This window comes from Diabrotica virgifera, chromosome 7, assembly GCF_917563875.1.
Source record: "Diabrotica virgifera virgifera chromosome 7, PGI_DIABVI_V3a".
NCBI lineage: Eukaryota > Metazoa > Arthropoda > Insecta > Coleoptera > Chrysomelidae > Diabrotica > Diabrotica virgifera.
The window spans coordinates 6,103,728-6,124,631 of NC_065449.1; the positions used below are offsets into that span (position 1 = coordinate 6,103,728).

The 20,904-nt window shown below is 31.1% G+C and overlaps 1 protein-coding gene across 2 annotated transcripts in view; it reads left to right on the plus strand.

Moving 5' to 3' along the window:
* LOC114330832 (oxysterol-binding protein 1) overlaps window positions 1–20,904 on the plus strand; it is a 93,898-nt gene that overhangs the window by 21,002 nt on the left and 51,992 nt on the right. Inside the window, exon 2 of one of the 2 annotated variants that reach the window (XM_028280247.2) lies at window positions 9,752–9,814. The exons of the other annotated variant lie outside the window; for it this stretch is intronic. Coding sequence (XP_028136048.1) covers window positions 9,752–9,814 — 63 coding nt within the window. The remainder of the gene's footprint in view (window positions 1–9,751; window positions 9,815–20,904) is intronic. 2 annotated transcript variants of the gene reach the window in all.

The window sequence follows — 20,904 nt, forward strand, 5'->3', positions numbered from 1 at the left end:
ATAACTTTTTTCGATATCTCTAACGCGAAGCAAATCGAATCGCATATCGAAAATTCACCCTGTTCGTGGATTCGCAGTAGACCGCGTTTAAAATTTAAATTTCAGTTGACCGTTTTAAAAATTGTGAACCATTAACTTGTATGACTGTGCCAAATTTCAAATCTGTATATAGTTTGATTGCCGAAATATAGGGGTGTCTTCATCTTAAATGCGACACACTGTATATTATCAATTTGATAATTTATTGCAACTAATATAGACGTATTTTTTATACCTAGATTCAAAATATACATTCCAAATACTGACTAATTCACTAATTTTATCATAAAAAGTCAAATTGATTGCATTGAAAATTGAACCAATTAATGCGTATTAATATAATATTATTATAATAATTATAATATACAGAGTGAGTTTTATGTATAGAAACCCTCAATTATCTCGGAAACATCTTGCATAATTTTTATAGGTTTTGGTGGGTAGGGGTTTTCTAATGCAGCCGATATTATAGTGATAATTACATTGTTGTCAGATCTTCCGTTTTTCTGGAAATCTAATGAATTTTGAAATGCCACAGTTTCGGAGTTATTGCTACATGTATTTAAAAAAAAAATTAAACAAATTATAAATATCAATTTTTTCGGCCCGTGTAGTTACATTCTTTGGATCATTGGGAAGAAAAAATGTCTTTTGTAATTTTTCTCTAAAGGTTTTCGAGATCCAAATAATTTAATTGAAAAAAATCGAATAATGACGATTTTCAAGGTTCAAAAACACAAATAAAAAATATTATGTTTGAAACTGCTGAGTAGCCAAATTCAAGCTAAGCCCTTCTTCTAGGGGTTCGCTATAAAAATTTTTGGCCCGTTTTATTCTAAAACATTGCCTTTTATTAATTGTTAGTGAAGCGCATATGAGAGGACGGGCGATCGGGATACATTAACAACTAAAAAACAATATTTTAGAATGAAACAAGCTTAAATTACTTATTGGTAGCTTATAAAATAAGTCTTGAACTTGAATTTGTGTAGACAGTTTTCAGTTTTAAATTGTTTATAACTCGAACTTGTTTAACTTTAGAGAAACATTACAACAGAACTTTTCTTGTTCCCAATAGTCCAAAGAACGTAAAATAATGTCTACCCGGGCCGAAAAAATTGATTTTTATAATTTGTTTAAATTTTTTTTAATAAATGTAGCAATAACTCCGAAATTATGATTTTTAGGTATAGGGAATATCACATGAAAAATAATTAATATTTCTTAAGGACTTAAAAAAGCAAAAAGTAGAAAGGGTATTCCAATTGAAGTAAAATAAAATTAGATTTTTAGAAAAACGGAAGATCTGACAACAATGTAATTATCACTATAATATCGGCCGCATTAGAAAGCCCCCATCCACCAAAATTTATAAAAATTGTGCTAACCGTTTCCGAGATATTTGAGGGTTTCCGTACATAAACCTCACTCTGTATATTACATTATTACACATTAATTGGTTCAATACTTCAATGCAATCAATTTGAACTTTTTATGATAACATTAGTGAATTAGTCAGTATTTTGAATGTATATTTTGAATCTAGGTATAAACAAGCTGAAAATGCGAGCATTGTCATAACGAAAACTTTGTATATTTACGTATTTTAATTCATAATATGGAAAATTTCTATTATGAAAAGTAGTTTAGAATTAATAATTATGTTTTAATGTACAATTATATCATTCTAATTTAAATGTTATGAACTATAAAGGTAGTTTACTCTTGATCGAAATTCATATTTTTTATATACCTCGTATAAAATTAATAAAATTTTCACTAGGAAGAATTTCCTGTAGCTGGCTGTATACCATTAATTACAAGTAAAATTTAATAAAAAATTTTGGTCTTGGTAAAAGGTATATTATTTTAAAAAGCCCTATAGGGCTACAAACATCGAACAGAACGTTTTCGCTCTAAAAAGAGCATCATCAGTGTTGCCTAAAATAAGTATAACCATATTAATTATCAAAATGTTGAATTTAAAGTGATGACCAAGGTAGAATCAAAGTTTGGTTATACTTACAAGAACATGGTGAGCCAACCAAAAAATACGAAGGTCAAAGCCTTTCAAAAATGGACTAAAAGTCACATCAAAATGCTAACATAGCAAATTCCAAAGGATGGATATAATCCCTAAGGATATGGCCCTAGGATAACATATGACTCCCACACGTTGTAAGTGGGTCAAAGGTAACAAATTAGGTCATTATGTTACAAGAGCTGACAGGCAACTAATATATGAGATATCAAAAGCGAATCTGTCTGATGTCAAGACAACAATTGTCAATGGAACTTGAAGTATCATGAAAAATTGGTTACACAGCTACTAAATTTATAGTTGTTTATAGTACAAGCAATGATAACAGCTAACATCAGTGTGTTGGAATTATAAAAATAAAGAGTTAGTGAGAATAGATTATCTAGATGTAAAATAGAAGGGGGGAATTTGAGTACCCACAATCATCAATGAAGTGTACGTAAATTGATGAAGAAAGATAGGCAAAACAACATACAGATAATGTAATGTATGGTTTATGTTTTGAAATTAGATAATTTATATTTGTGAACCAACACAAATGATGGCTGAGAGGCTGGCTGAAAAACTAGAGACAAAATAGGGGTCGTGATATCAAATGCTGAAAAAGTTGTAAATGCAAAATCTTATTTATAAATTAATAAAATATAGATGGGTTCATCAACACAAATTTACAAGACTGAAAAGGTTGTATTACAAGCTTAGTCCAAATTTCTTTATTATGTCCTTTTATGTTAAATAACATCTAGGGCAAAGAAAAATTAATAACTTGGATAAAAGTGTCTAAGCTACAACTAAAGTGGGGTCAGATGAAGATAAGTGTTGAGTAAGATTATTGACTATATGAGAAAATTAAAAATTGTGTTTATTTGAGATAGATGAGTTTGTGGTAGATAAAGTAAATTTGACATCACTATTGAGACTAATTAACATTATTGAGAGACTGGGGACTCCAGAGACCAGGCAACCAAACAAACCAAATGATGAATGAAAGGTTGGCTGAATGGAATAACTACTAGATGTGTGAAACTTGAAAGATATATTGTACAGTATTATTGGTTGATTTAGTTTAGAATGAAATAGTTATGATTGGACACTAAACGAAAAACGGTTTGAAAAGATGATGTGGAGAGAATGGGATATATATTGAATAGATATAGTTGTGTACAAGTTGTGACAAATGGATGTTGTGGATATAGTTGAAATTGCTTTGTTTGGGAGAAGAAAAATTTTTTGAAGAAAGGATTAGATGATTATCGAAAATTGAGTGAACATGTGGATGTGTGTGAATAAGAAGAGAAAAGAAAGAAATAGAACAATATTGGTAGATGCGAATAATTAGGAGAAATAAAGTAATATAAGAAACAGATTTATAATGTAATTTATGAGAAAAGTTGACGATGTAACGGTTGAAAGTCACGATTGAAAGACACATGGCGATTAACACAATTTGGACTTCTCTGTTTCTCTTTGACTATTTCAAGATCCTCGTATAGGTCCAATCTCAGAAAGTTTTTATCGGGAATGTTATGTATTAGGGATACGTTATCAGGGATATTGAGAGTATGGTTGTTTTGTTTAAGATGTTGAGAGAAGGTTGATGTATTCTCTCTTTTAGTATGTTCAAGTGAACGGGAGGCAAGTGACCTACAAGTTCTCCCTATATATGTGGCATCACAATCAGAGCATTGCAATTTATAGACACCGCTACGATTCATGTAGTTAATAGGGTCTTTGGAGTTGGAAAGGCACTGTCCTAAATTACTTGATACCTTAAATGAAATTTGAATGTTATCAACTGATCTTTTAATAATATCTCTAATATCTCCAGACAAACGTTCATGATGATATGGTAAGGAAGTGTAAATGGGTTTGGTGGTCGAATCTCTGGGGAACCACTTTGACCTCACTATCACCAGATTAAATGACCATTTCGATTTCAGTATCTATAGGAAACCAACACAGACGGACCATGTCATACCCCTATCATCTAATCACCCCATTTCACACAAATATTCAGCATTTCACAGTTTCATACACCGTTTAGAAACTACCCCTCTATCACAATCCAATTACAACAAAGAATTGAACATTCTCAAACAAATAGCCTTCAATAATGGTTACGAACCTAACATCATAGACAAGTTTATCCATAAGAGACAACTGAGAGTCTTGAGAGAGGCTGCGTTCCCCAGAGATTCGACCACCAAACCCATTTACACTTCCTTACCATATCATCATGAACGTTTGTCTGGAGATATTAGAGATATTATTAAAAGATCAGTTGATAACATTCAAATTTCATTTAAGGTATCAAGTAATTTAGGACAGTGCCTTTCCAACTCCAAAGACCCTATTAACTACATGAATCGTAGCGGTGTCTATAAATTGCAATGCTCTGATTGTGATGCCACATATATAGGGAGAACTTGTAGGTCACTTGCCTCCCGTTCACTTGAACATACTAAAAGAGAGAATACATCAACCTTCTCTCAACATCTTAAACAAAACAACCATACTCTCAATATCCCTGATAACGTATCCCTAATACATAACATTCCCGATAAAAACTTTCTGAGATTGGACCTATACGAGGATCTTGAAATAGTCAAAGAGAAACAGAGAAGTCCAAATTGTGTTAATCGCCATGTGTCTTTCAATCGTGACTTTCAACCGTTACATCGTCAACTTTTCTCATAAATTACATTATAAATCTGTTTCTTATATTACTTTATTTCTCCTAATTATTCGCATCTACCAATATTGTTCTATTTCTTTCTTTTCTCTTCTTATTCACACACATCCACATGTTCACTCAATTTTCGATAATCATCTAATCCTTTCTTCAAAAAATTTTTCTTCTCCCAAACAAAGCAATTTCAACTATATCCACAACATCCATTTGTCACAACTTGTACACAACTATATCTATTCAATATATATCCCATTCTCTCCACATCATCTTTTCAAACCGTTTTTCGTTTAGTGTCCAATCATAACTATTTCATTCTAAACTAAATCAACCAATAATACTGTACAATATATCTTTCAAGTTTCACACATCTAGTAGTTATTCCATTCAGCCAACCTTTCATTCATCATTTGGTTTGTTTGGTTGCCTGGTCTCTGGAGTCCCCAGTCTCTCAATAATGTTAATTAGTCTCAATAGTGATGTCAAATTTACTTTATCTACCACAAACTCATCTATCTCAAATAAACACAATTTTTAATTTTCTCATATAGTCAATAATCTTACTCAACACTTATCTTCATCTGACCCCACTTTAGTTGTAGCTTAGACACTTTTATCCAAGTTATTAATTTTTCTTTGCCCTAGATGTTATTTAACATAAAAGGACATAATAAAGAAATTTGGACTAAGCTTGTAATACAACCTTTTCAGTCTTGTAAATTTGTGTTGATGAACCCATCTATATTTTATTAATTTATAAATAAGATTTTGCATTTACAACTTTTTCAGCATTTGATATCACGACCCCTATTTTGTCTCTAGTTTTTCAGCCAGCCTCTCAGCCATCATTTGTGTTGGTTCACAAATATAAATTATCTAATTTCAAAACATAAACCATACATTACATTATCTGTATGTTGTTTTGCCTATCTTTCTTCATCAATTTACGTACACTTCATTGATGATTGTGGGTACTCAAATTCCCCCCTTCTATTTTACATCTAGATAATCTATTCTCACTAACTCTTTATTTTTATAATTCCAACACACTGATGTTAGCTGTTATCATTGCTTGTACTATAAACAACTATAAATTTAGTAGCTGTGTAACCAATTTTTCATGATACTTCAAGTTCCATTGACAATTGTTGTCTTGACATCAGACAGATTCGCTTTTGATATCTCATATATTAGTTGCCTGTCAGCTCTTGTAACATAATGACCTAATTTGTTACCTTTGACCCACTTACAACGTGTGGGAGTCATATGTTATCCTAGGGCCATATCCTTAGGGATTATATCCATCCTTTGGAATTTGCTATGTTAGCATTTTGATGTGACTTTTAGTCCATTTTTGAAAGGCTTTGACCTTCGTATTTTTTGGTTGGCTCACCATGTTCTTGTAAGTATAACCAAACTTTGATTCTACCTTGGTCATCACTTTAAATTCAACATTTTGATAATTAATATGGTTATACTTATTTTAGGCAACACTGATGATGCTCTTTTTAGAGCGAAAACGTTCTGTTCGATGTTTGTAGCCCTATAGGGCTTTTTAAAATAATATACCTTTTACCAAGACCAAAATTTTTTATTAAATTTTACTTGTAATAAAATTTTATACAACTTGTCCCAAAAGTAGTGGAACGGTCGAATATTTCGCGAACTGAACATCGGATCGAAAAACTGAAAAATACCTGTTCAATCATTTTCAAAAATCTATCCAATGACACCAAACACCAACCTCCACTACACCCCCTGGAGGTGGGGTGGGGGGTAACTTTAAAATCTCAAATGGAAACCCCTAGATTTTCTTGCAGATTTGGATTCGTTACGTAAAAGTAAGCACTTTTATTCAAGACATTTTTTCGAACTGTGGATAGATGGCGCCATAATTGGGAAAAACGATTTATCCTGATACCATGGGTAAATTATAGAAACGGTCTAATATCTCGAGAAATACACTTCCAAATGAGAAACCAAACAAATTTTTTAATACTTTTCGAAAACCTATCGAATAACACTAAATATGACCCTCCAACCCACCCCCCTGGAGGTGGGGTGGGGGGTAACTTTAAAATATTAAATAGCAACCCCCACTTTTTATTACAGATTCGTATTTGTCATGAAAAACTAAGCAACATTTATTCGAAACATTTTTTAGAATTGTTGATAGATGGCGCTTTAATTGGAAAAATACGATTTATTAGCGCCATCTATCAGCATTTTTAAAAAATGTTTCGAATAAATATTGCTTAATTTTTCATGACGAATTCGAATCTGCAATAAAAAGTGGGGGTTGCTATTTAAGATTTTAAAGTTACCCCCACCACACCTCCAGGGGGTGGGTTGGAGGGTCATGTTTAGTGTTTATCGATAGGTTTTCGAAAAATATTAAAAACCTGTTTTTTGGTTTCTTATTTGAAAGTGTATTTCTCGAGATATTAGACCGTTTCTATAATTTACCTATGGTATCATGATAAATAGTTTTTCCCAATTATAGCGCCATCTATCCACAGTTCGAAAAAATGTCTTGCATAAAAGTTGCTTACTTTTACGTAACGAATGCAAATCTGCAAGAAAATCTAGGGGTTTCCATTTAAGATTTTAAAGTTACCCCCCACCCCACCTCCAGGGGGTGTAGTGGGAGTTGGTGTTTGGTGTCATTGGATAGATTTTTGAAAATGATTGAACACGTATTTTTCAGTTTTTCCATCCGATTTTTAGTTCGCGAAATATTCGACCGTTCCCCTACTTTTGGGACACGGTTGCATCATAAATCTTAGAACAAGAAGAGCTTTTTATGAAGAATAACTTTTATTTGTCAAATTAAAAATAAAAGAGTTATAAATGAAAATGTTCTTGGTATCCATAATTTGAGAAAAATCTTAAAATATTTTTTTCCATTAGAAGGATGTACACAGACACAATACTGGCTAGTGATTTTAGTCAATAATTTTGCCAATTCGACAAAAAAATAATTTCTATATAGTTAATAATTATTACTAAATAATTAGTAATTTTGCCAATTTCGGCAAAATTCTCAAAAAACAAAAAATTACCTTCTACAATCACTAGCCAGTTGTATCGAGTTAGGGAACGACTAGGTTATACATAATATTTTAATTTTTTAGCAAATGGAACAGTCCATTTATCATAAAGGGGAGGCCGTATTTATACTGGTATAAACCTTTTTAAAACTGTTAATAAATTATTGCTTTTAAAATATTTATACTCAAATTGTATTTTCGAACATCTTATTTATTTTATATAATAATTAAATTCACTATCAAATGTCATTGATGTTTTATTAATACTTAATTTAAAATTTAGTTTGACATTCACGAAGTGTCAAACTCAAATGTAAATAACCTATGCTTGGCAAATCGAGATTAAAAAAAAAAGTAGCCTACTTCCTAATCAACCATTTGAGCTGACGTTTAGTGCGTCTGTAGGAGATAACCGGATTGTGACGTCACATTTTAGACTTTGAGGTCAATTATCTCGAAGACGGTTAGAAATATCGAAATGCCATTTTCAGATTTGGATTTAGAAGAAAAAACTACATAAGAATCCATCGATAAATCTGATCTGAGTATTGCAGGAGCGGCGACACAATAACACACAGACTTTTGCAAATTTATAAACGAAAAGTTTTCGTTGAAAATACGACTATATCAGTTGCAATAAATTATCAAATTGATAATATACAGTGTATCGCATTTAAAATAAAGAGACCCCTAATATTTCGGCTATCAAAATATATTCAGATTTGAAATTTGACACAGTCATACAGGTTGATGGTTAACCATTTTTAAAATAGTCAACTGAAATTTAAATTTTAAACGCGGTCTACTGCGAATCCACAAACAGAGTGAATTTTCGATATGCGATTCGATTTGCTTCGCGTTAGAGATATCGAAAAAAAAATATTTGGAAAAGCTGTTCTAAATATTATTATAAGCCCACATACCAAATTTTGTGACAAAATTCACACTTGTAGTGTTGTTTTAAGTTGTTGTAGTCAGGATCCTAAATCCTAAAATTGGCTGTCCCGAGATGCATCTCGAGACAGCAAAAAACGGTTTTTTCAATTTTTTCGTTCTTTCCGCTCAGATATAAAAAATTCTGCCTCTGCTATTCAAAAGAACGACAAAAGATACACAAAAAACTACTATTTAAAAGTTGGCCAAATTATATTTACATAACCTAAAAAATTTTTGAAAATTTCGAAAATTTTTCCTGGGCTCATTTTTTATTACAAAAATCTGAAAAAAATCAGGCTGTTTTGTATTCAAAATATACATCATCTTGAATTTTTTCAGATTTTTTAAGTTAAAATTGCGCTCACAAAAAAATAAAACCTAAAAATTCTTCTTTTCTCGATTTAAGAGGATCTAGGACCTTTGGGAAGCTAAAAATTTGCATGAGGGCATAATTTTATGTCCTTTATCGAAAAAATAAGTAGCGGGGCTGATCGGTGCGGGGGCATTTTTGACCATCTTATCCCGCTATAGCCTTTAAATAGCGTAAGGACCATCGTTTCGGGAGTTAATACCATAAGTAGGTACTATTAAAGCCGTTATGATTAAAAAATACTTTATTGCTAAGCCCAGAAACAGACGAACCACTTGCAGCGCTAGTCAGTGGCGCCACAAGGTACTAGCTTCCGATGATTAGCCGTAAATTCTTACGTAAATTAAACGTGCCATTTCAGACGAGCGACAATGGCCAGCCACTGTCGCCGGTACTACAAAATCGCCTGTCTAAGCCACTTTGTGGCGCCACATAGTAGCGCTGCAGAGTGGCTCGTCTGTTTCTGGGCTAAATGTATAGTGGTAATTTAAAAATAAAAAGAACTAAGTACGTTTTTCTCTATGACCTCTTTGTCATTACAATAATTGTATCAGAACTTAAACGATACATGGACTAAATAATTTGTTTTAACTTAAAATCATTTAACGAATTGCTATGTTGTGCAGGGCCGAAAACAATGGCGGTGTTCCCACATTGACAATAAGGAGACGAAGGAGGTTTCGACAGGGGTAAGTCAGAGACAAACATAAGACCCTGCACAACATTATCCCTTTTATCGTTTCAGTAGTTTTGGGGTGTTGGATTTTTGTTTTCATTGCTTAACCCTTCAATCATACATTTGTGTTTGCTTACTGTGATAACCAAAATTGATGGGAATCGACCTTTGTGTAGAAAAGTTATAGCGTTAGCGTACGGCCGGACGTGTGACAATTACAGCGCTGTAAATGTATCTCGAAAAATAGGTCCCACCCTATGTGGCTATGTTTCTGCAGCGATATTTACAGCTCAGTCTGGCCGTTTAGGTCTGGATCCCGCGTATGAAAAAAAAGTTGATTAATAGCAAGCTGAAAATTTGTTAATAGCTTAAGGGTGTCTAGTCGAATAAACTTTGATATGTGTGAACACTGGAACAGGGGTAGTTTTAATTGTGGAACAGGTTAAAAATTTGGAACGGTCACAGCACGAAAACGGCACATTTATTTTGTCCGACAGAACAGATTTAAACTCTTCGAACAGAGATTAAACTCTCATGCAAAAATCAGACTGCTGTTTATCACCAAATGGGCGTTTTAATGAGTGGAACATGTAGAATATGTCAAATGACAGGAATTATGACAGGTAATAAATAGCAGTCTGATTTTTTCATGAGAGTTTAATCTCTGTTCGGAGAGTTTAAGTCTGTTCTGTCGGACAAAATAAATGTGCCGTTTTCGTGCTGTGACCGTTCCAAATTTTTAACCTGTTCCACAATTAAAACTACCCCTGTTTCAGTGTTCCCATATATCAAAGTTTATTCGACTAGACACCCTTAAGCTATTAACAAATTTTCAGCTTGCTATTAATCAACTTTTTTTTCATACGCGGGATCCAGACCTAGTTGGGTTATTGGTAGATTGGAATAATCCTGTAAACACTATTTTTCAGTCGTTGATGGAAGTCCGTGATGCCGCATCAACCACCGAGGGATATATTACACATCTCCAAGAAATTAATGCACAACCTTAAAAATGGATCATTTTTGATGTCTCGAATTTCTTAAACCTGATATCCGATTTAAGTGTTTTTTTTTTAAATATTTTATAGCCTTATTCTTTAACAATATCGCTGTATTAATATTGTTGCTAGACAGGTAAATTGTCATTGTATACCGAGTGTACAAATCAAACTGTAATTTTTCTCGAAGTTCGTGTGACCCTATGGAATATTCTAGCATTTATAAAATGCTAAAATTAAAACCCAACTATAGTCTCATGTTTGCTTATCATTCTGTTTTTTTATTCATTCGCTTATGTTGGATAATAAAAAAGTTAGGTACTTTAACAACTAGCCTTGTTTTTCATCAATACAGGTTGTTTTTAAATTAGTATGGCAAACTTTAAGGGGCAATTATGCATGAAAAAATAATGACAGTTGGCTTTACAAACGTATGTCCGCAAATGTTTCGTTTCCGAGATAGGTGGCGTTGAAAGTTTTCTTACAAACTGACGATTTATTTATAACTCTAAAACCAGTTAAAATATGCAAATGAAATTTGGTGGGTAAAATTGCGCATTTTTATATACATTTAGCAATTTAATATTCACCATTGGCGCGCATACGGGTAATATTACCCTTATGTGCGCTAATGGTGAACATAAAATTCTTAATTGTATGTCAACAAATGTACAATAACTACCTCTTAAAACCCACCAAATTTCATTTGCATATCTCAACCGGTTTTAGAGCAATATACAGGGTGTCAGAAACTCTACCGACAAACGAAGACAGGATTCCTCAGGTAATTTTAAGACAATTTAACCAAATTCAGCTAGTCCGAAAATGCTTCCTAAGGGAGCTAGAGCTCTTTGAAAATGGCGTCTTGTAATTAGTTTTTCCTAAATACCTCCAGAACGCTTCTAGTTAGAAAAACAAAAATTGGTACGCATATTTATCTTCCAGAGATAAATCGATTCCATCTATTGCGAATTTATAGTACCGGTCATAGGCGTCCGTTTTGGGTAGGGTAAAGGTTATTTTATCGCATAACTTTTTTGTCTTTAAATTTTAAGCATTTTTCACTTTGGATTATTAAATTGTAAGATATGCTAGTACTAAAAGGTACTCTTGATTTAAGTCGGTAGGAGACACCGTTTTCTAGAAAAATCGATTTTAAAAATTTTTCGTCCCTTGAATTTGAAAAAAAAAATTTTCAAAAGAAAAACCGTGTATTTTACCAATTTAAAGCAAGAGTAACTTTTACTACTAGAATACCTCATAATTTAATAATCTAGTGTCAAAAATGCTTAAAAATTAAAGACAAAAAAGTTATTGGATAAAATAACCGTTGACCTACCCAAAACCGACGCATATGACCGATACTAGAAATTCGCAATTAATGAAATCGATTCATCTCTGGAATATAATTAAACGTACCTACAAGTTTTCGTTTTTCTAAATAGTTTTTTTTTAATTTTTTTTTGAAATTTAACAAACGAAAAATTTTCAAATTGACTTTTCTAGAAAACGGTGTATTCTATCGACTTAACGACTATTCTATCTTATCGACTTTTACTACAATAATACCTCACAATTTAATAATCCAGAGTCAAAAATGCTTAAAAGTTGAAGACAAAAAAATTACGCGATGAAGTAACTGTTGCCCTACCCAAAACGGACGCCTATGACCGGTACAAGAAATTTGCAATGGATGGAATCGATTTACCTCTGGAAGATAAATACCCATACCAATTTTTGTTTTTCTAAATTAAAGCGTTCCGGCGGAATTTAAGAAAAACTAATTACCAAACGCCATTTTCAAATAGCTCTAGCTCCCTTAGGAAGCGTTTTCGGACTAAGTGAATTGGGTTACATTGTCTTAAAATTATCTGAGGAATCTCCTGTATTCGTTTGTCGGTAGAGTTTCTGGACACCCTTTATAAATCGTCAGTTTGTAAGAAAAATTTCCAACACCCCCATTTCGGAAACGAAGCATTTGCGGACATGTTTATAAAGCAAACTATCATTATTTTTTCATGAAAACATATTTTAGTTATTAAAGTACCTAACTTTTTTACCATCCAACATAAGCGAATGAATAACAAAACAAAATGTTGTTCTGAAGCTATTTCCTTGTGGCATTTTTATGATTAATTATTTATATGGGAAATAAGCCACAATTAAAATGAAAAAAATAATTTTATTAACGTTTCGACGCCCAAATCGGGTGCCGTTGTCAAAATACAAAATATTACTAAATAAACAAAAATGTTGTTGCTAAGCAAAAAAATTCTTCTAATAATTTATTTAATCTGACTCATTTATATTGGCAATTTAGACATATATTATACATTTTAAAGTAGAAGACTTTAAAATGATATTGCCAATATTTATGAGTTGCGTTCCTGGGACGACTTACTGAAAGATAGTTCATTCGATTACATGAAATCAACCCCAACTCAAGAATATCCGTCACAAAAAAATTATAGCATGTGATCTGTCTTTAAAAAGACAACCAAATGCAACGACAGTAAAATTCTCGCGTTAGAGACTTCATAGTAAATCACACGGGAAAACCAGGAAAAAACCTTGTGATACTATCCCGACATCGTAAGTATTTGGTCTTACATTTAATTTACTCTCAAAAAATAATACCAAATTCTGACTTGTAACATGTTTAAATTATAAATAATATTAATAATACTAGATATATAAGTAATACTAAAATATAAAATATGTACCAGCTCGATGTTATTGACTTACTAATCTTGGTATTTTCTTTCTGTTGACTTCCTCTTTTAGCTTATTTCCCATATAAATAATTAATAACAAAACAAAATTTTAAGAAAACATGAGGTTATAGTTGGGTTTTAATTTCAGTATTTTATAAATGCTAGAATATTCCACAGGGTGACGCGAACTTTGAGAAAAAATCGCAGTTTGATTGGTATCCCCGGTATACAATGACAATTTACCTGTCTAGCAACAACATTATTACGGCGATATTGTTAAAGAATAATGCTAAAACGTGTTAAAAAAATCACTTAAATCGAAAACAGGTTTAGGAAATTCGAGACATTAAAAATGAACTATTTTTAAGGTGGTGCGTTAATTTCTTGGAGAAGTGTATATGTTTGTGCGCTTTTTAAACATAAATTTAAATATACAGGGTGATTCACGCAAGTCTAGCCTAGTCCATTATCTTTATTTTTAATTAAACACCCTGTACATTTGTATAATATTAGTGTTTAATAGACCCTACATGATATAGTTCGTTAAGATCAGGTTGTTAAGCAGCTTGTAAAAATATACAAATATACAGGATGTTCTATTAAAAATAAACATGATGAACTATTCTAGACTTGCATGAATAATTTTGTTAATTTAAATTTGTGTTTAAAAAGCGCACATTTGAATTTAAAGGTTGACTGTTTTCAGCGCTTTTTTTATAACTTTATAATAAGGACCTACAATTTTTTATTTCATCAGTGGTTTCCACACTATATAATCAGTATTTCAGAAATAGACAATTTAAAAAAAATGTTAAAACGCGTCAACCTTTTGTGTAATGTCCATCAATTGCTATATATGTGATGGATATGTCATCAGTGTTGGCGTAATGAATGACGTAATCGACGATTTTTAAAATACAAGCCGAGGTCACGGGAAGCCTCATTTAAAAGGTCTCCTTATCGCCTTTACAACGAAGTAATTATTTCAATATTTATTTCTACAGGGTTAACCAAAACTGTTGGTTTATTAATACAGAATAAATGTTTAGTAAAATACTATCAAATTATAAGAAATATTAAAAGTGGCGACCTTCAGCAATAAAGTTCAAATTTTCGATGACTTCACGAGTTATTTGTGTAATGTTCAGTTCTGATCTCCTTCTACATTATTCGGTTAACTTTGATGCTCTTTAAATATCCCCATAAAAAAGTCTAACGGAGTTAAATCGGGAGACCTTATAGTGTGAAGGAGCCCAATTTAGTACACAATTTTGGTTAACCCTGTAGAAATGAACATTCGAATGATACATCGTTGCACATACGATTAGGAGACATTTATAGGTATCGCGTAACATCAGTTTGTAGGTATTTAAAAAATCGTGAATTACGTAATTGCGCCAATACATAATATCCAACACATATACGACCCTTTTCATGAGCATTTTTCAGTGCGTCACAAATAATAGAAAAAAAGATAAGTCCGTGATAATACACATTTATTCTAACATGACATTTTAGTTAAATCTGACAGTTGTCACATTTTATTTGCAATTTTTTGGCATAAAAACAAATCAATTGTGTTTATTGCATTTATAAAATAGTATTTTCTTTGATTTGTATAGTCTTATAAATTGTACAGATTATATTCGTAGATATATTATATAATTCGTAAATATTTTTTTCGATTATAGCGCCATCTATCGACAACTAGAATAAATGTTATAAATGTCTGTCATCACCGAACGTGCCTTTTTTTCTGTCACATACAATTTAATGCGTTAGAAAGAAATCGAAAAACTGTGACGCACTCAAAAATGTCTATGAGAAAAAGATTCGCAATTATTGATGGTCATTTAAACATTAGAATTTACGTGTTTTGAGATTTTTTTAAGAGTCTTATGTTTCTGAATTAATGAATTTATACCGTACTATATATTATTCATCGTTGCCTCTTTGCCAGATCCGTATGCAGTCTCCACTTTCTCCGTAGATCCGTTATAGTAATGGATAGCGATAAAAGTTAATAACAAAAATTGTAGCCAACTTTGAGCTTCACATTACAAAATTAGTTAGAATGTTACAGGGTGTTCGATAACATAGTGGCAGATCAAACTTATGTTTTTTTTAAATGGAACACCCTATATTTTATTTTATATTCGACATCTTCTTAGCTTCTCCATTACAAAAATAAAGGTTTGGTATGTTATACAGGGTACATATTTACAAAGTTATAACAAATTTTATATGAAAATCGTAACTATTTAGTTCAACTCCCTGTATAAACAAAAATATGCACAGGTTTATTGATGCCATATTTTTTATTTATTGTCAAAATTTTCATAAATTATTGATATTCCTAATTTTTTCTATATTGAAAACAGGGTGAGTCAAAACGCAAGTACATTATTTTCTCAGTAATTTTAAATGAAACACCCTGTATTTTATATCACTATTGAAAAGTACTATTATCGTACTTTAATTTTTATATAACATTCCCTATGTCTAAATTTATTAGTTTTTGAGATATTTTCATTTTTCAAAGCAAATTATTAATTACGGGTCTAAATCTTTCCAAATTTTAGGTAAGCCATGACTGAATTGTCTAAGGGCCGGTTGTTCGAACGCTAATCAACAATGATCACTATCAAATATTTAATTACTGTCACCAAAACTGTCAATGTCAACTTTTATTGGGTTGCTGAAAACATAATTGATTAAAATTATGAGATTAGTTAATCAATTAACATAACAATTATTAACATAATTGATTAAGTAATTTCATATTATGTTTTCAGCAACCCAAACAAAGTTGACATTGACAGTTGGTGACAGTAATTAAATGTTTGATAATGATCATTGTTGATTAGCTTTCGAACAACCGGCCCTAAAACTGACAATTTACGATTACTGATCATCAATCTGTAATCAAAGTTGGCTACAATTTTTGTTATTAACTTTACTTATATTTACCCCACTAATAAATCACCGTGGATGGATAAATCTATTTTTTTTATTTCAAACTATTTTAAAAATGTGGCTAATGCAATGATATTTTAAAGTACGTTAATAAATCGATATCTACAAATTGATGGTGGGTCAGTGGCATTAGACTGCAGATCAAGAGTTCCATAGTTCGAACCCGGCTGTTGCGTAGATATCTTTTTTAATTTTTTTAATAAATAATTAAAAGTTGATATACTTAAAATTCATATTTTACAAGTTAATTATTATATATAAATGAACCATTTTATAAATTATACCATTTTAAACAACCGTGGTATTATAGAAAGTACTTTTTTTATAAAGTTGAAAGACTGATAGGTTTTGTACACACTTGAAATGAATGAAAGAAGTGAAAGAAGTATATTAAAGTGTGTAAATGTATTTTACTTTCCTTAGCTAAGCGCTTTCGACATAAAAGTCATCTTCAGAGCTAATGCTACAATAAAAAGTTAAAACAATAAGTAAAAAGATGTTCTAAGTACAAAGTTTTTTAACTTACGTCAATATATAAAAAGTACCGGCTACTTAGGATTGTATTTTCTTGCATCGCATTAAGAAATTTCTTAATGCGATGCAAGAAAATACAATCCTAAGTAGCCGGTACTTTTTATATATTGACGTAAGTTAAAAAACTTTGTACTTAGAACATCTTTTTACTTATTGTTTTAACTTTTTATTGTAGCATTAGCTCTGAAGATGACTTTTATGTCGAAAGCGCTTAGCTAAGGAAAGTAAAATACATTTACACACTTTAATATACTTCTTTCACTTCTTTCATTTACTTTTTTTATACTAGGATAATTTTTGGAATTTTTGGATAATTAAAATTTTAACAGTTAATACTCCTACTAAAAATTCATATTTTATTCTTTCGAAACATGTTATGTTCTGTATATAACAAAACCGTGTTATTATAAAATAGCTATTTATGAAACAGTTCGTGAAGTATGCTCTATGCGAACGCATTCGATGTTTAGAGCACGAGCGCAGCGAGTGCTATATATCGCGTAAGTTCGTAAAAAGTACTTCACGCACAGTTTCGTACAATATTTTATCTACGATAAACAAATAAAAAAACTGTAACTCTTCGTCACTGGAATTCATTTCTATTCTACAATTTTTAGAACTCTGACATTTAAAATTTTTAACTTCTTTCAAACCACAAAACTGTCAAACTTTTGTTGTACTTTATTGCTCATATGTCATCACCATGACAACGCGAAAGTTAAGGATATTTGATTATATGAAAGTGTGTCAAAAACAGTGCGAAAAAGTAAATCCCGTTTAAAATACATTGTTACTTCACGCACACTTTAAACACTTCACGCACTGCTATCTATAATGACAGTTTTCACAAACTAAAAACTTATACATAATATGACATAGAGTAGAAAAAGTACTTTTTTATTATAGTGTAATTTTGGAATTTTAAGCATTTTATATCATCAAATTATTTTATATTCTCTCCTATAAACAATAAAAACGTTATATTATAAAAAAGGTTTTTTTATAAAAGTGTAATTATTAATTGCATAACAGTTAGTTTTATCATAATAGCTGGTCTTATTGGAATTTGTTTCCTTTAAGTTTCATTGGAATTGTTCTCTCACACAACACAATATGTACTCGACCCTTTCCATTTCATATATCCCGCCCTAACTCTGCTGCATGCATCTTCATCTATTTCCCCATTACCAAAGTTATCATCCTATTTGCAGTAGTAACTATATCTTTAAATTATGAACGTTTCAAATACATAGCCTGTTTTTGCCCTATGAAATTGTATATCATAATATACTGCTAAACTGTAATTAACATCATATATGTGTGATAAAATTAATTCCTAAATAATACTAGCAAAGTAAGTACATAATCGTTTAATCTTATATAATTTGAATTTTTAAAATGATAATAAAATTCCTCATAGATCAGTTCATAATGCTTTTCCAAACCGGCCAATTCTACAACTATAGCAGAATGGTACAATATATACAGTATACTCTCTCTATAACCCTATAACAAACAGGGGTATTACGAGATTTCGCTTATAACGAGGCATATTTGGTTATAAAGAGGAAAAATGAGATCGAAGAACATGTTTCTTTACCTGTTTTTTTCGCGGTGTGGCTATAAATAAATATTCCAGCTGCCTGTATACAAAAATGCCTAAAACCTATGTGCTTATCGAGGCCAGTGATGTAATAAACTCCACCGCCTGTCAACTTCTTTCTGTTTAAGAGAAATGAGAAGTTCCAGATCTAAACAATAAATCTGAAACTGCTAGTGAAACCACTTTCTGATAACATCCTTAATCTCTGCCTTTTACAATTTATTAGGCAAGGAGATGACGAATAAAGAAGACGAAACGGACTCTACAATATGCAGTCACACTCCGTCTATTCGTTTAGGAAAAATTCCAACTAAAGTTGTACTCAAAATATGAGTAAAATGAAATATTAAAAGTGTGGCATGTGTACATAAAAAATAAGTGTGGCATGTACAGGGTTATTCACTATATTTTGACCCCTGTAAACTGCTTTATTTACAGAATAAATATTTATTTCTGTTTTCTGATAGCAGTAGAATGTATTTTGAATTAAAAAAATGGCATACATTCTTATTTTTGTTAATTAATTTAATTTAAAAAAAATTTTTGGGCACCCTGTATAATTAATCATGTTATTGTTTATATTAATGAATAGGGAATTGAATAACCTTCCAAATGAGCTAGCACTCGACCTCTATTCCCATTTAAAAAATAGTCGATTACGTCATCACGCCCAAATGGATGACGTCACTAGTACGATATATATGTCAAAAAATCATAATTTAAAAATCGAATAACTTTTGTGTTTTTGCATTTTTCTCTAATTCTGTAAATAAAGCAGTTTACATGGGGTCAAAATATAGTGAATAACCCTGTACACATAAAAAAATAAGTGGGGCATGTAGCCCCACGTCTGGAGAGACAGAAACGTACGTATGGGGATGGGGATGGTGCATCACTTCTCAACCGAAATGAAACATAAGCTGTTCTTTAATATTTCACTTTACTCATATTAGTCTGGGCTGATTATCGGAGAATAGGCCATTTTTGGGAAAAGTTATTTACCAGCAATTTTATTGCTGGAATCGAATTATAAGATCCTATATATTAATAATATAGGTATGCAAAGTCCTCAGATAGTGTGCTACTTTTTTTATAAACAAACTGGCGCTCGAAAATCGTGTTTTTTTCAATTATTGCTCTAGAACTCCGAAGATTTTAACTTTACAACAAAAACACTCAAATAAAAATTCACCGTGATTAAATTCTGCATAGAGAAGTGTTTTTCCCGATCTGCTCCGACGAAAATTTTCCTCGGAAAATGCGGGTTTTCCCAACAAAATCTTTAATTTTCACATAAAGTTTTAGATAAGTAATTACTTACCAATAATTAAATAATTTTGTGACTTAAAAGCCTTCTTGGTTTAGATTATAGTTCCAGAAGCTGGTGAAAATGAAATGAATATTTTAGCAACAATTCAATTGTTAATTAATAATTTACGGTCGCAATAATATCCAAAATAATTATTATACACTGATCAAACTTTGAAATCTTATAAAGATGAGATGCCTATTTAACATTTTGTTGACAAAATATAAATTTTTTATTTTTTTGCATAATCTTTAAATGTTTAAAAAAATAGTTATAAACAAATTAACGCTTCTCAGAAAGTTTTTATTATATTATAATTTTAAAAAATCGCTAAAATGCGCATTTCAAATATCTTGAACATGAATGCTTTAAAACTTTTTTGCAACCATTTGCAAAAAAGTTATGAAACAGCAAAGTAAACATACGATTACTACGGTGTTAATAATTTTTTTTTTAATTCTTTCAAAGCGTAGGAGTGAGTTTAAAGTACAAGCTAATTATTTATAAAACAATATCGATTATCAGCTTAATGGTTATATTTTAATTAAAGATTATAAATATATTTTTTTGTAATTTACACGCGCGAAAGTAGAATAATACAGTACCGTAGCTACCCGCCCACATACACAACTCGCGCGAGTTTAAGCGTGTCAGTCGCTTCGAGTGAACATTTTATCTCCGGCTCTGTATCAAGCCTACTTTCGCGTTAAAAATTACAAAAAAAAAAAGTATTTTTAATCTTTGATTAATTGATATTGAAAGAAAAATTGATATTTTGTCGATAAAATATTAAATAAGCATCTCATCTTTATAATCTTTCTAAATTTGATCAATGTCTCATGATTATTTTGGTTGTTATTGCGACTGTAAATTGTTAATTAACAATTAAATTGTTGCTAAAATATTCGTTTCATTTTAACCGGCTTTTGAATTTATAATCTTTACCAAGAAAGCTTTTATTTCACCAAG